At 35.8% G+C, this 16,430-nt stretch overlaps 2 protein-coding genes, 1 non-coding gene and 1 pseudogene across 3 annotated transcripts; 2 read left to right on the top strand and 2 right to left on the bottom strand.

Moving 5' to 3' along the window:
• The first annotated feature begins 286 nt into the window (after window positions 1–286).
• LOC137749258 (MAR-binding filament-like protein 1-1) lies at window positions 287–2,011 on the top strand (annotated as a pseudogene).
• A 701-nt stretch (window positions 2,012–2,712) lies between these two features.
• On the bottom strand, window positions 2,713–2,786 carry TRNAR-UCG (transfer RNA arginine (anticodon UCG)). The gene has a single exon. It is a non-coding gene; the product is annotated as a tRNA-Arg (tRNA).
• Window positions 2,787–4,565: 1,779 nt separating this feature from the next.
• On the top strand, window positions 4,566–7,336 carry LOC137707817 (uncharacterized). Its single transcript, XM_068446733.1, has 3 exons — window positions 4,566–5,443; window positions 5,613–5,839; window positions 6,705–7,336. Exons 1-3 carry the CDS (start codon window positions 5,220–5,222, stop codon window positions 6,710–6,712), a joined length of 459 nt encoding a protein of 152 aa, XP_068302834.1. The 5' UTR covers window positions 4,566–5,219; the 3' UTR covers window positions 6,713–7,336.
• A 1,128-nt stretch (window positions 7,337–8,464) lies between these two features.
• Window positions 8,465–13,935, bottom strand: LOC137707816 (probable sulfate transporter 3.4). The gene is made up of 13 exons (XM_068446732.1): window positions 13,554–13,935; window positions 12,983–13,031; window positions 12,662–12,869; window positions 12,115–12,286; window positions 10,894–10,959; window positions 10,690–10,803; window positions 10,426–10,542; window positions 10,143–10,269; window positions 9,764–10,050; window positions 9,471–9,661; window positions 9,298–9,383; window positions 9,112–9,188; window positions 8,465–9,010 (listed from the first exon to the last, which is right to left on the bottom strand). Exons 1-13 carry the CDS (start codon window positions 13,884–13,886, stop codon window positions 8,867–8,869), a joined length of 1,971 nt encoding a protein of 656 aa, XP_068302833.1. The 5' UTR covers window positions 13,887–13,935; the 3' UTR covers window positions 8,465–8,866.
• Window positions 13,936–16,430: the final 2,495 nt, after the last annotated feature.

The following is a 16,430-nucleotide window of genomic DNA, read 5'->3' as shown; positions in this document are numbered from 1 at the left end:
TCTTACTGTGCTGCATTTTTACTTCTTTTCTCAGCGAGGACTGGTGTTATTATAAATTGTTCTCTTTTATAACAAAGTTCCGTCTACTTTCATGTGGTTTATGCGTCAGTTCCTTTATTTCTTTATTTCAGAAGAAAATGAGCTAAAGACACCGGAGGAGAGTAAAAACGCAAAGGTATGAAATTTGAATGTCAACTAGATTCACTATAAAATCTCTATTTAATATCTCTCCTTTTTATTTTGTTAAATGGTTGCCATAAGGCCTAATGTTCTAAAGTGAGTTATTCATTAAACAGGAAGCACCTCAAACAAATGGAGCACCAAATCCCGTTTTGTCTCTCCTGAATGGCGTTGGTATATTCAGTTCTGGAAAAGCAAAACTCAGTTGAAGTCTTACAGGGAAGGATTGATTTGCTCAATTCAGACATCAAGGATAAAGAAAATAATGTTCAAAGTCTTGGCTCTTCTCTTGTTGCAAAAGATATGAAGGACTTGAAATCTATCTACAATCAAACGAGGGATGAACTAGCCAATACACTTTCTGATATTAAAAAATTGAAAGGTGAAGTCCTGAAAAATCAAAAGGAATTGGATTTGAAGAATTTATCTGTCGATGAACTGAATGCAACAGTTGTTCTTTAATTTCTAAGATAGATGATTCGAAGAGGAAGTTTGTTGCTATTCAGGAAGAGTACAATAGGCTGAAAACATCCTCCGCTAGAAAGGCAGATTTGGATGCTAAGCTTTTGGGAGAAAAGGAAGGGGAACTTCAGCAGCTAAAGGAAAAGCTTGAACTTGCTCTGAATGACACAAGTAGAAACAAAGAAGTAATTGCTGATTTGACCTGAGAGAAGGAAAACTTGAAGGAAATTCTGGATAAAGAACTGGAAAATGAAAAGAATTTGAAACATGAACTCAAGAGCACTCAGGAAGCTCTTGCAAAATCAAGAAGTGAAGCTTCCAATTTGGAAAATCAATTAAAACAGTCAAAAACTATGTGCACGGAGCTTGAAGCTGAGATCTCTAGAGTTCAGGCCGAGTTTGCTAGGGTCAGGGAATCGGTGCAGAGGAGCCTTGATGAGGCTACCTTAAGTGGTGATGCGGTTGCTGGTGAGCTTGCTACAGCAAAAGAACTTTTGAAGAAGACAAAGGAGGAGCTGCAAGTTCTGTCCCATGAATTGGCAACTGTTGCGACAAAACGTGATAGCCTGCAGGAGGAATTGGTGGACGTCTATAAAAATGCCGAAAGAGCTTCTAATAATCTAAAAGAAGAAAAAGAGCTAGTTTCTTCTTTAAAAAAAGAAGTTCAAGCTCTGGAGAAGCAGATTTTGAAAGATAAGCAGTCTCGTAAGTCTCTTGCAACAGACCTGGAAGAGGCTACCAAAGCACTGGATGAGATGGGCTGAAATGCGCTGGTACTTTCCCAAGATTTTGAGAGGGCTAATTCTCTAATTTCTAGCCTGGAAGATGAGAAAGAGGTCATTTACAAGTCCCTTACAGAGCAAAAGGTTGCGTCCAAAGAGGCCCAAGAAAACATGGAAGATGTCCCTAATCTTGCCATGAGACTGAGCGAGGAAAGGGATGGTCTGGAGAAGAGAAGCAAAAAATTGGAAGAGGAATTGGCATCTGCCAAGGGTGAAATATTGCGGCTAAGAAATCAAATAAACTCGTCCAAAGATCTTGTAAATAATCAGCAACCGCTGGAAAAGGCTGAAGAGCCCGTCACTGTCGCTCCAAGAAAAGGTGGTAGGAGGAAAAAGGCTGCCGAGTAAAGGTAGTGAAGTACTTTAATTGTGGTATTCTTCTTTTCCTGATTATTTTGAGTCTTCCTACCATCATGCTATGAAACCAGTTGTTCTTTGGCTCTCTTGTTCTTGGACTTCAAAATTTTTCCCTTATATGAATGCATTATACAAGTAGGATGCTGAGGGAGTAGTGAAAAATGATTTGTATGTAACACAGATGTGATCCCTTTTACACACATGTTCAGTGTATAGTATCGATTCTGGAGTTTAGCGGATTTATAGAAGATTCAATATCCAATATTTTCTTGCAAGTTTCTGCATCTCTACTGAGTATCTGTATGCTATATAGATTGTTCTTCAGCACAAGGTTTTCAGATTATCCTCGTTTAACAGGAAAATCCATCCACAACCCTACTCATCGGAAGCATGATTTTCTGTTTTTCATTTTTCCTAATGTGACATCGTTATAAATAACTGTATCAGTAATCGGGCACCAGTTTGAATTCATGCAGTGACTGCACACTCGAATAAATAGTAGTGTAATTCGTTCATGGCTCGAAAACATATATGCTAGTGATTGCCCGTCCTATTAAGGTGCTACATTTCAGCTATAGACTAGGTAGCTAAATGCCTCAAACCTTAGAATGTTTACAAACTTTTGCTGCTGCATTGTGATTGTGATGTGGAGATAATGAATTAAAAATCCAGTGGAAATAATTAGATCCACAAATTGAATTATGGGAGGATAAAAGCTGGAATAAGTGCTTTTGTTCAAGTGCTTTTGGAGTGATAAGTAAGAAACTAGCTCATCCAAAAAGCACGCAGACACAGAGTGATACCTTCGAGTGGAAGATAAAAAAAAAAAAGTTGAAGTGGTTGTGACGCAAATCAGCATAAAATGCTATAAGTGCAGCAGCATTTACCAGAAAACACAAAATTTAAAAACGAAAAAATTTAGAGCTTGAAGCGACCACAGTGGGAGTCGAACCCACGACCTTTTGATCCGAAGTCAAACGCGCTAATCCACTGCGCTATGCGGTCTTCATGCCAATCAGTAAGTTCTATATCTTAGTGTATCTTAAAGGGATTTTTTTTTGTTTAGCCATACCCCTTTTAGAGCTACAAGCGAGTTAACTGGATTCGTGATTATAATTTATTGTTTTAGTATTAAAAAGCTTTTACATATTGATTAATCAAATGAAAAAAAATGTATAGTATGCCATACTTTATTTACATTTTATTTCAAGAATTTTCATCATTTTTTTAGAGAAATGTGAGACAAATTATTATGTGAAAATGTTAAAATACATGGTAACGTGTGTTTGATTTTGAATACAAGCACATAAACAATTATATTCCTATTGTAGATAAGTTTCACCGAATGAGTTAAGAGCAGCTGCGCACGACGAGTTTTTATTATTTTTTGATGTGACTTTAGAGTACACGTGTTTCGGTATGGGGTTTCAAACTGAAAATAGGATCCTGATCCCAAATCGAAAATTTTCATGACGGGAATTTGAAGATCATTCTCAAACCAAATTTTCATTCATAACAAGTCAAATTAATGTTCCAAAGTTCCAAAGTTTCAAACTACTTAATTTCATACTTCTATTTCTAATATAATCTACTATCAAACTACTTCAATTCAACATTCAACATGCATACAACTAAAATAAAATAAAATAAAATAAAATATATATATATATATATATTTGGTTGGGTTTGGGATTTCTGAATCATTGAATATGTAATCCTGATTCCTGTACTAAAAAGTTCGGGATTGATTTGGTATGAATCCCAAAAATTTTAGTATTATCAATTTGAAAATTTTTCAATATAAGATCGAAATTTTTTTAGTTTGGTTTGGGATTTCAGGGAAAAAATTCCACCCCAAGTTAGAGAATACAAATCATTAGATATGTCTAATAATACACACGTTTTCGCAACTTCAGTGGCACAGACTATGATTTTCCACCAACTCACTAAAAATAATTCAAAGAAGAAATGTAGTACGCATCTATATATAAAACGACATATAAACGAACACAACAAATTCAACAAAACTACAGTACTAGTTTATATGGAAAATCTTGTATAAATCACACCGTACAAGTGCCAAGAACGACATGTGCAAACGATATTCTATAGTAATTTACAATGAAGGAAGATGGAGAGATTGGGTTCGAGACACAGTAAATTAGAGAAGAAGACCCTAACTACTAAAATAGTATAATGATAGTGTTATCCATACACTTATTTTTATTTCTTAATCTCTTAATTCCCGACCATCACGTTGAATGAATTAAAAAAAATCAATGACAAAAACTTAACAAGTGTAGGAGATAAAAATGATTGTGTGAAATGTAAATAGCACTATTCGTATACAATAGTTGAAAAAGAAAACAATAAAAAAGGAATGGGTACTAATTTTACACTATTTTTAGCTTTCCTCACACGTTTTTTGATTTCTGACCATCGAAGAAAATGAAGTAGAGAAATAATAAGAAGACTCTTAAAAATGAGACTCTCTATTGTCTCATTTTTTTTGCACAATATTATAATACTAGCACAAGAATGGTGTAAAAAACATGAGATGACGGAAGATCATGAAAAGTCTTACGTTAAGAAAATCTCCTTAACATTTCTTAATAAAATAAACAAAATCAACCGTCATAATTAAATATGAATGTATAAGAAACTAAAAATGGATACAAAAGTAGTACGTGTTTCCATTAAAAAAACATAAATTAAAAAATTTGGAAGTGTTTTTTTTTTAGAAAAAAAAAGGAAAGAAAAAAGGCCAGCACTATCTGGCCTCCGCTTTCTCATGCTCTTGCAAATTGCAATTAGCACAAACGAACGACGAATATCTTTGTTCGTTTAGAAAAAAAACACAAGAGAGTCCAGAAGAGAAGAAGAAGGCTTTCCTCTGAGAGACTCTGCAATTCCCGTCGCCGATCTCTCAACTGTCAGCTTCAAGCTCTTCGTCCTTCTCGATCTAGGTTTTCCAATTCCTCTTCTTTCTATACAATTCCCTTTTGTTCGATTTCAGATTGGATCTTTCAGTACACGTTTAATTTCATACAAGTTCCAATTCGGCCTTAAATTCCCAATTTTCTCGAGAAAATTCTCAGTTTTTTTTTGTTATTTCTTTAGTGGGGAAGATCCCATATATTCTGGCTTTGTTGAATTCAGATTATTCATGGGTTTCAACTCGGGGTTCAGTGAAATGAATGTTAGAGTAGAAATCCAGAATTTTGTAAAATCAGGTTGATTGTTTAGAGTTCAAGCTTGTTGATTGAGCATTGGGATTATTGGGAACTCTAATTGTCCTTAAAGTTGCAGACTTTGGTTTAGGTTTAATTTTTTAGAGCAATTGGGAAGTGGGTTATTCATGCTTTTGGAGAAATCATTAGTGGTTTGAGAGTTTGAAGGGCCTCTGGCTGTGTGGGAATTTGATTATTGTGGTAGACAATGTTCTATGGTACATTGGTATGGGACCCTTGGCTTATTGTTGTCCAAATTGTGTGCCTTCAATGTTTATATTATCTCACTCTAGGGTTCTTCTTGTCTATTCTTGTTGGCACTCGTGTGTCTCGAATGAGCCTTGTGTATTTCTTTGACTATGCTACTCTCACTATCTCCACGGTCACTGGGTGGTGTGTCATTGGTTCCTATCTGCTCAGTGCACTTGCAGGGTGAGAATCTCATACTACTACTATTTCCAATTGCATTTTATTTTTATTTTGTCGTGTTTTCCATGTCTGCATCGTTATTGTCTGGAATACAATTGATTTTATTTTATGTTTGTAAATGGAACTCTTTAGTCTTGTGTGAATTATGAATTGTGCATATGTTTGTTTGCAGCGCTGGATATCTGCTTCTTCTGATTGAGAGGGCAAAGAAGTGCTTAGATTTTTCAGCCACCCTATACATTGTACATCTCTTTATATGCATCGCTTATGGGGGTTGGCCTTCGTCAATGACATGGTGGGTTGTGAATTTTACTGGAGTTGCAGTGATGGCTTTGCTAGGTGAATATCTCTGCATTAGACGTGAACTGCGTGAGATTCCTATAACACGATATCGTGCAAGTAAGAGTTTTTCCATCCTAAACTAACTAGCTATATGTACCCAACATAAAGTTGTCATGTTCATTCATCTGGGAAAATTTAGGTTTTTTTAGTAACCCCTTCACATAGACCCAATAGAAACTCACCTTTATTTTTTTTCAAAATTTAGAAAACCAACCTATTTTGGATAAGCAATTTTAAGGCCATTCTATAGTCGAGATGTGGGATGGGTAACAAGATTTTGTCCCACATCTTGACTCACACATCGACAATGTCTTGGTTCCTTCAAGTCCGAAACAGTTTTATTTTCCAAAGTTTTTAGAAAAAGGGTTGGTGTATTAATGGACCTATACAAGTCAGCTAATTTACGAAGAAATCCATAACATTTCTTTTTGGGGTCAATTTTATGTCAAATATGTTGTGTCCATGTGCTCTTTGTACTATTTTTTATTATATGCATCAAGAACGTGCAGTTCTTCATTCTTATTTGTTAGTATTTTCATAAAATATCAGTTTTGTTTTTACCCAGATGAAAAGATATGATAATACTTATTCTCTCTGCCGTCCTGCATATTAGATGAGATTATACCTTGTCTGCCATGTGTTTTAAAATTAGTTGTTTACCAATCATGATTTAGACTTCCCATTCATGTATGTCTTTTTGGTTGATCGATTGTCAAATGTTGGGCTTGCTGGTAGGTTGATCATACCTTACATCCTAAGAAAGTTCCATTGCTTGCATTAATTAGTACTTTAGGTAATGTTTTGACTGGTCAAAGCTTTATATATAGAATCAAGAACTGGTCAAGTAATTGCATGACTGGCTTTTACCCTCTCTTCTCAAATCATTATATCTTCACAATTACTTGGAACTATCTCCATGCAGATGTTTGACTGACGAGAAACTCGACAAGCAAGAACAAACATTCATGTGGGATGATAGTGGCTATTCTTTCGTTGCTGAGGAACTTCTAGATAAAGATTATTAATACCAAATTCAATCTATGATGAGGAGAGAATCTACCATAATGTGTGGAATCTTTTATCTATGACGGTGGCTGTTACGGAGGACAAGTGTAAAGTTTGACACAGTGCTTTAAATGATGGGGAGGTTTGAGCAAATGAGACTAGGTATGCATTGTGCTAGGAAATCATAATGTACAATTTTAGGTGGTTTTGAGTAGAGCAACGCCTACTACGTTTCTGATATCATTGTTCTATTTTATTTTCTATAAACATGATACGCCTTGTCAATCTGGTTGCATAATTCTTGTTTGTTACCATTTCTGGTAATTCTTCTGTGTCGTCAGACTTTATTACATAAGATTAGTAAATTGAAATTCCGAGACAGAATGCTTGAACCTGGTAGCACTTGTTCTTTCCCTACTTTCTTTATGTTGATCTTAGGCATGCTTTCTAATTTAGCTAAATCACGAGTTGCAAGCCTAAGAATTTTCTTAATGAGATTAATCGAACAAAAATTCTGCTAGTTTATAAGAAAGCTTAGTGTTAAAAGATGTGTTTTGCTGTCTAGTGTTTTTCCTGGTTGTTGCTTGTATATCTAACTCTTTGTTATCATACTCCACATCTCTAGAATTGTCATAGTTTCTCTAGTCTGCATCAGAAAGTTTTAGGGCCGTTGGATAACGATTTGGTTTTTAGTTTTTGAACTTGAGATACGAGGAAAGTATGTGAAGACTAAAAACCAGAAGCCAAATGGTTATCAAACGGACTCATAATGTTTAGAGCACGTTGTACATGAGAATTATGTATATTTTTGGTAACATCTGCATTAGGAACCTTTCTCAAGTTTGGAAGCGTGAGCTGTTCTTTGTATCAAGAAATCATAGTAACTAATGGAAAATTGATTTCTCTTACCGAATCGTCGACTTACGACTGGCTGGAAACGTTATAAGTAGACGAATTCTATATGTGGTTGCACAAACCTATGGCATTTGCAGCACTGTTCTAAAAATCATCCTAGGAGGCCACCTAGGTGCTAGGCGATGGAGGGCTGATGCGATTTAGGCCTAAACGTGTAGAAAAATCGAGGAGGGGCTAGGTGGCGGCTAGGTGTGGTGGGTACGTTGGCTAAGCAGTGTCTAGGCAGTTCTATTGTTTTTATTTTTTATTTTTTAATAAATAACTTAAGGGTTTTACGGGTAATCTACGAGAAAGGAACCTGGATTATAAATTAGTAAATTTTCAATTTTTTTTTGTTTTTCTTATTTTTAGTGCATTACTCTGTGATGATTTTTATTTTTAAGAGTGTAACTAGGCACTTATTTATATGTTATATAATAAATTTAATTAAATTCATCGAGTCTGCCTAAGCTCCTACCTAGCGTCTTCTAAAACCTTGATTTGCAGACACAAGCTTTTGCTTCCTGATGCGTTCGATGATGCACATTTCATTCAACTTATAATTTGAATAGACAGCCCTTACTGCATGTTGTTTTTATTAAGTCGTGGTTCAGGAAGGCTCGCAAAATGTTTTCTCAAGGAATGCTGAAACCTATTCCTTAGCCTCGATTTTTCACGTCGTTCAAGATGAAAAAAAATTTCAGTATCTAAGTAACACCGCCACATGGTATTATTGGTTCTCTATTGTTATAACATGTGTGTATTTGCTAATACCTCTAAATGATACATCTGTCATCAAATCATGTTATAATACATGGATTAGTAGCAGCAATCCAATCTTTCGAGAACTAGATCTCGAACCCTCTCATAGAGATTGGATTAGTGCCACTTAACCAAGCATCTAATTAGTTTTTGGTGTGATTTGACTTATTGTTGAGCTTTACTTCATCATGCAACACAACATTGAAGCTTAAAATAACGCAGAAATTGGACAACAAACTTCAAAATTTCTTAATTCAAAACAAAATGATTCTGGATTCCCTACGCAAGAAAAAGTAAATAAAAAAACCGCTGGCCTCGACCGAGCTCTTCCTACCTAGACTACGGAGGAATGCAGAGCTAGTTATACATAAGTCTCTATGCCTCTCCTTCCATTCTCCAACTGAAGCCCTTTGGAGTAGCAAGTCATGGTTGAGCCTTCCAGTCGGATGAAATGTCAGCTACAGCTTCTCCGACTGTAAGATAGAGCCCGTTCAATCCAAACGACTCCAATGTTTCGGATTGTTTTAGCTTTTCCATTACACTTCCAACAGGGTTTGCCAACACAAGCTGCCAGAGTAAACAATCACCAGAAGAATAAAATAAGAAACAATGTCCACAACTACTGAAGTTTCAGAGCACTGAATGAAGTGTTTCGATATAATTCTCACCGGAAGAGATCTTTTCTCCAGCATTTTTCTAAGTTCTGACATCATGTCGGTACCACTAGTGTCTATGGCTGTCACAGCTGAGAAGAAGATGAAAACCATGAGCAAGATGTGGGAAAACATTCTCTACCACATTGTTACATGCTGTTAATGTTCGAAGACTCAGCAAAGATTTCATAAATGGCGTACCTGTCATGTCCAGAATTACACATTTCAGTGTGCTCTCGTTGCTTGCTTTGATCCTCTCTTCTTCCTCGCGAACCCATCCTAGTATCCTGCACGTAGGAGAACATAAATCAGATAACGAAAGCAAGAAGGTGATCGTATCTGTATTATCTTTTAACAGTCTGCTGGAAACTTACCTTTCTTGTAGGTACGTCGAATTTGCAAAGTAGATGGGTGCCTCAACTGCTAGTATGAGGAATGAAGGAATCCTTGAAGCTTCTCTGTATCTGTTGAGATTGTGGTATGTCTGTGTCCCCGGAATGTTCCCTAGAGCCATTGTGTTTGGCCTGGTGACATGAAGAAGAATCTTGAAAATGGATACTCCAACCTGAAATGTACAGTCAAGATGTTAGAGATTGAAAGTTGACAAACGCCATTCAACCCGATAGAGAAAGTAATCTTAGAAATTAGGAAATTTAGGAAATCTTACCGCAATTGCAAGACCAAGAGGAACGGAAATGAAGAGAACACCGAAGAAGGAGCACATGCAGGCCATGAAGTCGAGTTTGTCAACTTTCCACAACCGGTATGCAGCTTGGTAATCGACGAGTCCGCTCACAGCGGTTATGATAATGGCTGCTAAGATGACATTGGGGGTGTAGTAGAACAATGGCATTAGAAACAGCAGAGTGACAAGCACAGCTGATGCCATAATTATGTTCGAAACTACTGTTTGTGCTCCAGCATTGTAGTTAACTGCAGATCTAGAGAACGAACCTGAAAGTAAACGAAAATTACGCTTTTAGTTACTGCCTTAATCGCTGGAGTTGGATTGCTTTTAGGTCAAGCAAGAAGGGGAGGATCTTTACCGGTGGTAACATAGCATGAAGAGCAAGAACCACAAATGTTCATGATCCCAATAGCCATCATTTCTTTGTTTCCATCAACTTGGTAGTTTTTCAGAGATGCAAATGTTCTTCCTACTGCAACTCCTTCCTGCAATGCAAGAAAGATACGCGTGTTTAATAGCTATATGTGAAGCACTGCCTCGTAAGAAGAAAAACTTCAAAGAGTGTTCCTACTACGTGACAGTACTGAATGGCAGAATAGTCCAGTTAAAAGAGAGATGGATCCAATATTTGGGTGACTTACTGTGAGAGACAAAATCCCTGTTATAATGCCAGTTTTAATAGCAAGAGCAAGGTGAGGGCCGCTAAAATATAGCATGTTTGATGAAGGTGGATTGAGACCCTTTGGCAAATGGCCAATCTGTTACATAAAACGTTCGATTTCGTGACGAAATATAATAACAATCTTTATAATCACAGTTTGACGCATGAAGGAACAATGGTTCATTTCATAGGAGTCGAGCAACGTTCATAACTAAAATCGCCAGATCTAGAAGCGAGTACTTACAACTGAGATTCGAGGAGCCTTTGAATGGAGAAGGAAGACTAGAAGCGTAGAAATGATAACCGAAGTCAATGGAGCTGCTGCTGCAACCCAAAAGAGCTTTGGCTTTGTTTTACCCTGTACCCAAAAAATCATGTATAAAATTCTAATTTGGAGATGATCACACACATAGTTGTGGATGATAGAGAGTAGGCTAGAGAAGCTTACAATATGTCTTGTTGTGAATAGAAACACAAGGAAGCAGAACCCCATTACAATAGTTTGCCAAGACCACTACGCACGATTAAAATTTTAATGTTAGTGACACTAAATTTGTAATAAAGATAATTAAAATTCAAAAATTTTCTCTAAAAATGCTTTTGTGTAAAGCGCTTTACTTGGTGATACTTGCGGAGTATAAAATTTTATTAACATTTAAATACTTTTGAGTATTCATTTGAGGGAGGGGTTCGATTCATTTGAAGTTGGAACTCGTGATTCACCGTCAGGGGTGTATTAGGGTTAAGTTTAAAACATTTAAAACGACGTTCTTTTAAGAAATTTTGGTTCAGTTTTCGAACCACTGAAACTAAAACTGAACCAATAGGTTTTAGTTTGGTTCGGTCTTCAAGTTCGGTTTGGTTTTTCTTCAGTTTGATTTTTTTTTCCAACTTCGGTTCGGTGTTGGGTTCAATTTTTTTTCGATTTTTGGTTTTTTGAAACCCCCCCCCTTACTTGCAAATGCTTTGTAAAGAAACACCTATATGTATATTTTTTTTATCTACAATTTTGTCTATTTTAACCAAAAGAACAATATTTTTTGGTATTTATAGACAAGTGGCGTCGATACATATGTGAGCCTTAAAATTGATCCAATTGCTTAATTTAAATAATCTAAAACCATTTAGTTAAATAAAAAATATAAATGTATATAAATAAATAAAAATTGAAAAGAACATTACGAAGGTGCTTTTTAGAATGTACAAATTGACCTGAAATTCTCCTCTAACTAATGCAATGAAAACATAAAGCAAACAAGTGACAGATTCTTAAATTAAATCATTGAAAAAGGTAGACACCTGCTTGCTTAAAATAAAAGTATTTGATGGCAACTTGCAAGTATATATCCTTTGGTTATAAAAAGAAATAAAAATAAAAAATAAAAAAATAAAGCACCTTTGGTTGATTTTTCTCAAAGCACTAATAACAGTACCAACAAAATATTGCACCTTTACTTGATTTTTTTTATTCATTTATTCCATGATGCTGCTTGCCAATAAATCTCCAACTGTTAACTATACTATAAAAATAAAATTATTTAATTCGGTCGAAATTAAAATGTTTAAAAAGAAAAAAAAAATGCAGTTATTGTTTTTCTAAAATAAATAAATAAATATTTTAATTTTCCAAACAAAACTTGAGTTGGTTGGTCTTGTAAGAGAAAGTTACCTCTTCTCTGTGGGTGATAACCGAGGACACGACAGAATAAAATTGCATTTTGGTAGTGAAATGAACAATTCCAAGCAACCCTTTGAGCTGTTGCAATATCACAATCACTGAAGCACCCGCCATAAATCCAACCAGAGTTGCCTTTGACAGAAAATCAATTATAAAACCTAACCTGTAAGATCAATCACCCAATTGATCAATTCAGTTAGGGTCATAGAGTCTCTTGTAATTCAGCTAATTAAATTATGATAAACTACACACAAAAATTGTCCCAGTTCAATGCGTCCTGCTGTAATAAAACCCTAGTGCTATTCACTGTTATGTAGTGGATTCCGCAAATAGAAAAAATATTATGATTTTTATATGAACGATAATAAGATATCTAAAGTTGCTTAAAGTTTTGTAAGCTTTTTCTTGTACAATAAAAAGTAATTATTGTAGCTTAGCGTCGCGTATAATAAAACTAACATAAAAAATAAAGGCCAAGTAGTAAAAGTGGTTGGTTTTTTTTTTTTTTTTTTAGAGAATAAGTGAAGTTATTACGTACCTTAGAATACCCAGAGAAGCCTGAAACAGACCAGCAAAACATGTAGCAGTGAAAGCCAATTTGAGATAAAGAATGGGGTCTTCAGTGCTCGAAACAGCCTCACTTAACATCGATCCCATGACCAAAGATGCTATCGAAACTGGACCAACTGCAAGATGTCTAGAACTCCCTAGCACAGAATATATCAGTGGGGGGACAAAGCTTGAGTCTGCATGGGAATTCCAAATAAAAAAAATAAATTAGGCTAGTTATAATTAATTAATTAATTATGTTTTAATTCATGTAAAATAGAAGTTAATTAAGTGTGAAATTGGTACTAACATAGCCCAACAATTGGAGGCAAACTTGCAAGCTTCGCATAACTGATGCCCTGCAATATTAGCAAACAGGTTTTAAATTGAATCACCTAAAAATATTATGCACAACAGAAAAGAAAAGAAAAAACAATACAGTCAAATAACAGATTAATTCCAAAAACCAACATTACCATATTTGAAAAAAAAATTAAATTAAATACAATTCACATGAAGGTTAAAAAAAAATGCGGATTAGCATACTATTTAGTAGGAAATCATTTAAAATCCAACTCAATTGGATGAGCATTAGAAGTAATCCAAACCACCTTTTAATTAATGTCCTAAATGACAATTAGAATAAATGCACATCACCACAACCTGGTCTTTTTTGTCCAAGTAAATGACGGTTATTGATAAAGATAGTTGGTCATGGCAGCGTGCTAGCTTCTATACACCAAAGTTCATATGGTTTTCTTAAAAATGAGGGAGAGAGAAGCGGACGTGAGTTAGGCTTGTGATCAGGACATGCTCGACCCTTTGCACTGAACTTCAAATCCCAATCCCCGCACGTATAGAGAGAGAGAGAGAGAGATTACCTGAGGAATTGCAAGGCTGGCAATAGTGAGGCCAGAGATGATATCAGACTTGAGAAGCTTAATATTGTACTCAGGGGCCCACTGGAAAATTGGGAAGAAGAACTGGAGACCCAGAAGCAGTTTAGTGAACCAAGTTTGGTTCTTGAATCTGTGAAGTGGGTTGTCTGGGAAAAAGATGTCAGCCAACCTCCGCCGGAGTTTCTGCAGGGTTGTCTGTTTCGGTGGCAAACAAACCCTGTGGATTTCTAGCGGTGGCATTGCTGAATCTGTCGGAATTCTGATGGTGGTTTCATGGTAGGGATGATCTTCCACTCTGTTGGAGTTCACACCCATATCTTCTGCAAAATTGCCCAGCAGCGCCCTCCCCAAAGTTTAATACAAAAGAGCACTACCCTGAAAGTTGAAATAAAATGGCAATGGGGGGTTCGTATTTATAGAGCTTTGGAAATGGGGGAAGAGAGGGGGGCAACGCAAGTGTCAAGAAGGTAGTTATCATACAGTTTGTGCTTCTCATGCCAAGTGCAGGGCAGTTTGGTCATATCATTTGTGTTTTGATGCAGGGATATATTTACATTATAAAGGTCACCACTAAAAAATTTGAGGATGTCGTCAAATTAGACTTTAAAATTCGTCACTTAATATTATAATTTAGTAGTATTAAGTGTAAATAATATTTTTTTTATTTTTAAAATAAATAAATAAAAAAAATTCGCTACTTAATACTACAGTTTGTGCTTTTACAATTGCTAGCTTATTGTGAGCTCTCTCATCCTTTAGTGTAGATAATATCATTTATTCTAAAAATAAATAAAATAAAACGCTCTAAAATTCAGGTGTTTATTAAGATTTTAAAGGACTTTGAAATCATGATGTAATCAAAATAGGATTTAACAAGATTTAATGGGGGTGTAGTTAAATTAAGATTTGAAAGGATTTTAAATGAATTTAGAATCAGGATGTAGTCAATTAAGATTTTAAAAGACTTTAAAATCATGATGCGGTCAAAGTAGGATTTAACCGGTTTAAAGAATACTTCCAAATTTAGGTGTAGTCAATAAGATTTTAAAAGATTACATACAAATATGTAGGTATTCAAAATGTGAAAATTTTGAATTTTTTTTTTTGTAGAATTTAAGAGTGAATTTTATACTTAACAAAAGTTATAGAGAATCCTGTCTCCATCCTTGGGATTTATTTTCAAGCTTCTCTCTTAACTTTCAAAGTTGACTTCTTTTTCACCACCTTCACCTTCAGTGGCACACCATGGATGGTAACGGCGAGGACGCAAACTTCAGCTTCAACTTCAAGCCAATAAAGAAAAAGAAAAAAAAAAAGCAAGGTCTTTTTTTCCTTAAACCCTGATGCTTCTTTTTTTTTTTTCCAATTAGGGTTTTCTCAATTTCCCTCCTTTTTCTTTCTGCAAGGGGTTTCTGACTTCGTTGTTGATTGCAATTTGGCTGTGGCCGACGGCGTTAAATCCCAATTCTTGTTTCTGAGTCGCCGTTGATTGCAATTTGTTGCGTAATTGACGATTTTTTAATCTTTTAAAAATTTATAGTTCAAGGGTTTTTTAGTTGGATAATTTTAGCAGCCAAATGCTGAATTTTGGATTTGGAGTTAGCTCTTGGCAAGGTAATTTATTGGAACAATTTGGGGTATGATAATTGTATTTGGAAATTTGGGATTTGAGCAGATTGATGAATTTGAACTTTTTTAACAGGATTTGAAATTTTATTAGAATAATTTGATGGTTTCACGTGGATAATCATGATTTAAACGTGGTAATTGGTAAATATTATCAAGGTAAATCTTAATTTACTACTTTCAAATTTCATGGTTTTCAATATTTTGTACATAAAGTTTTTTTTCGTCTTAGAATTACGTTAATTTTGAGATAATCTCATACATATGTTAATCTAACTGTTAAATCTCTCATTAATCGATAACGACACGGATGATGGCAAACTCAATCCATCTTCTTCCAAGGACCAAACCAAAATCCACCTCTAATTCCACCAAGAATATCAATTGAAGAAGCTCAATCCCACATCAATGCCCTCAAATTCCACCAAATCCGCTAGCACATGTTATCTAACCTTGTGTTCCTCTCCTCCGGACTCCTCGCTGTCGTCGCCCCCTCCATTTCCTGCAATCTTCTTCCTAAACTTCAAGATCTCGTTTTCGAGCTTCGAGATCTCAGAGTCGATGAGGGACTTGTGGAGGTGGACGGTCTTGGACACAACATTGGCGACTTCGAAGGAGAGAATGCTGATGGTCTGCTTCTGGGTTTTGGCGGCGGTGGCACCGACACATGGTGGCTCCTCTGCTTCAGCACTTCGATTCTTCTCTCTCCTCGGGTGGCTCGCAAACCAGAGCTGCTCCGGATCAGTTTCAGATTCAGGTTCCTCAGATTTTGGGACCCCAGAAAGTTTGGATTTTATTTTTTGTAAATAATCGTGGGTGTTTGGTGGGAAGGAAAAGGTTGTGAAGCTGCTGACTCGTAGGAATTCAAAGTTCAATTTTTTAATCGGAAGATTAAGGATTTGGGGGTGTTTGATTTGATTAATGGGTCTTACAGTTCATACCTCGTTACCAAAACGCGTTGTGTCACCGCCTTGATTTCTTTATTGCGTGATTTCTTTCTTCTGGTGTTGTCGTAGTCGTCGGTGTTGCTTATTACTGTCGCAATCGGATCTGCGTTTGGTTTCTCAATCAGACATTCTCTTTCCCGTCGCTTGGAAACTTTGTTCATCCGTTTGGTTGCCGAGAAATTACGAACAAAAAAAGGTGAGACAAAATGTAGAGTAAAACGTAAGTTTCAGTTCTTTGTCTTCTGGGTTAGCTGAATACCTACTTATTAGTGACATTTTACTTCTG

The sequence above is a fragment of the Pyrus communis genome, chromosome 11 (assembly GCF_963583255.1).
Source record: "Pyrus communis chromosome 11, drPyrComm1.1, whole genome shotgun sequence".
Classification (NCBI taxonomy): domain Eukaryota; kingdom Viridiplantae; phylum Streptophyta; class Magnoliopsida; order Rosales; family Rosaceae; genus Pyrus; species Pyrus communis.
Note: the sequence above shows the minus strand (reverse complement) of the source record. Positions and strands in the feature narration are given on the sequence as shown.

Coding starts and splice junctions, on each gene's coding strand:
- LOC137707817 (XM_068446733.1), top strand. CDS start 5,220: ATGTTCTATGGTACATTGGTATGGGACCCTTGGCTTATTGTTGTCCAA. Junction 5,444..5,612: donor CTGCTCAGTGCACTTGCAGG/GTGAGAATCTCA, acceptor GTTTGTTTGCAG/CGCTGGATATCTGCTTCTTC.
- LOC137707816 (XM_068446732.1), bottom strand. CDS start 13,886: ATGGGTGTGAACTCCAACAGAGTGGAAGATCATCCCTACCATGAAACC. Junction 12,287..12,661: donor GCTTCTCTGGGTATTCTAAG/GTACGTAATAAC, acceptor TTGATCTTACAG/GTTAGGTTTTATAATTGATT. Junction 10,960..12,114: donor TTATCACCCACAGAGAAGAG/GTAACTTTCTCT, acceptor AATCGTGCGTAG/TGGTCTTGGCAAACTATTGT.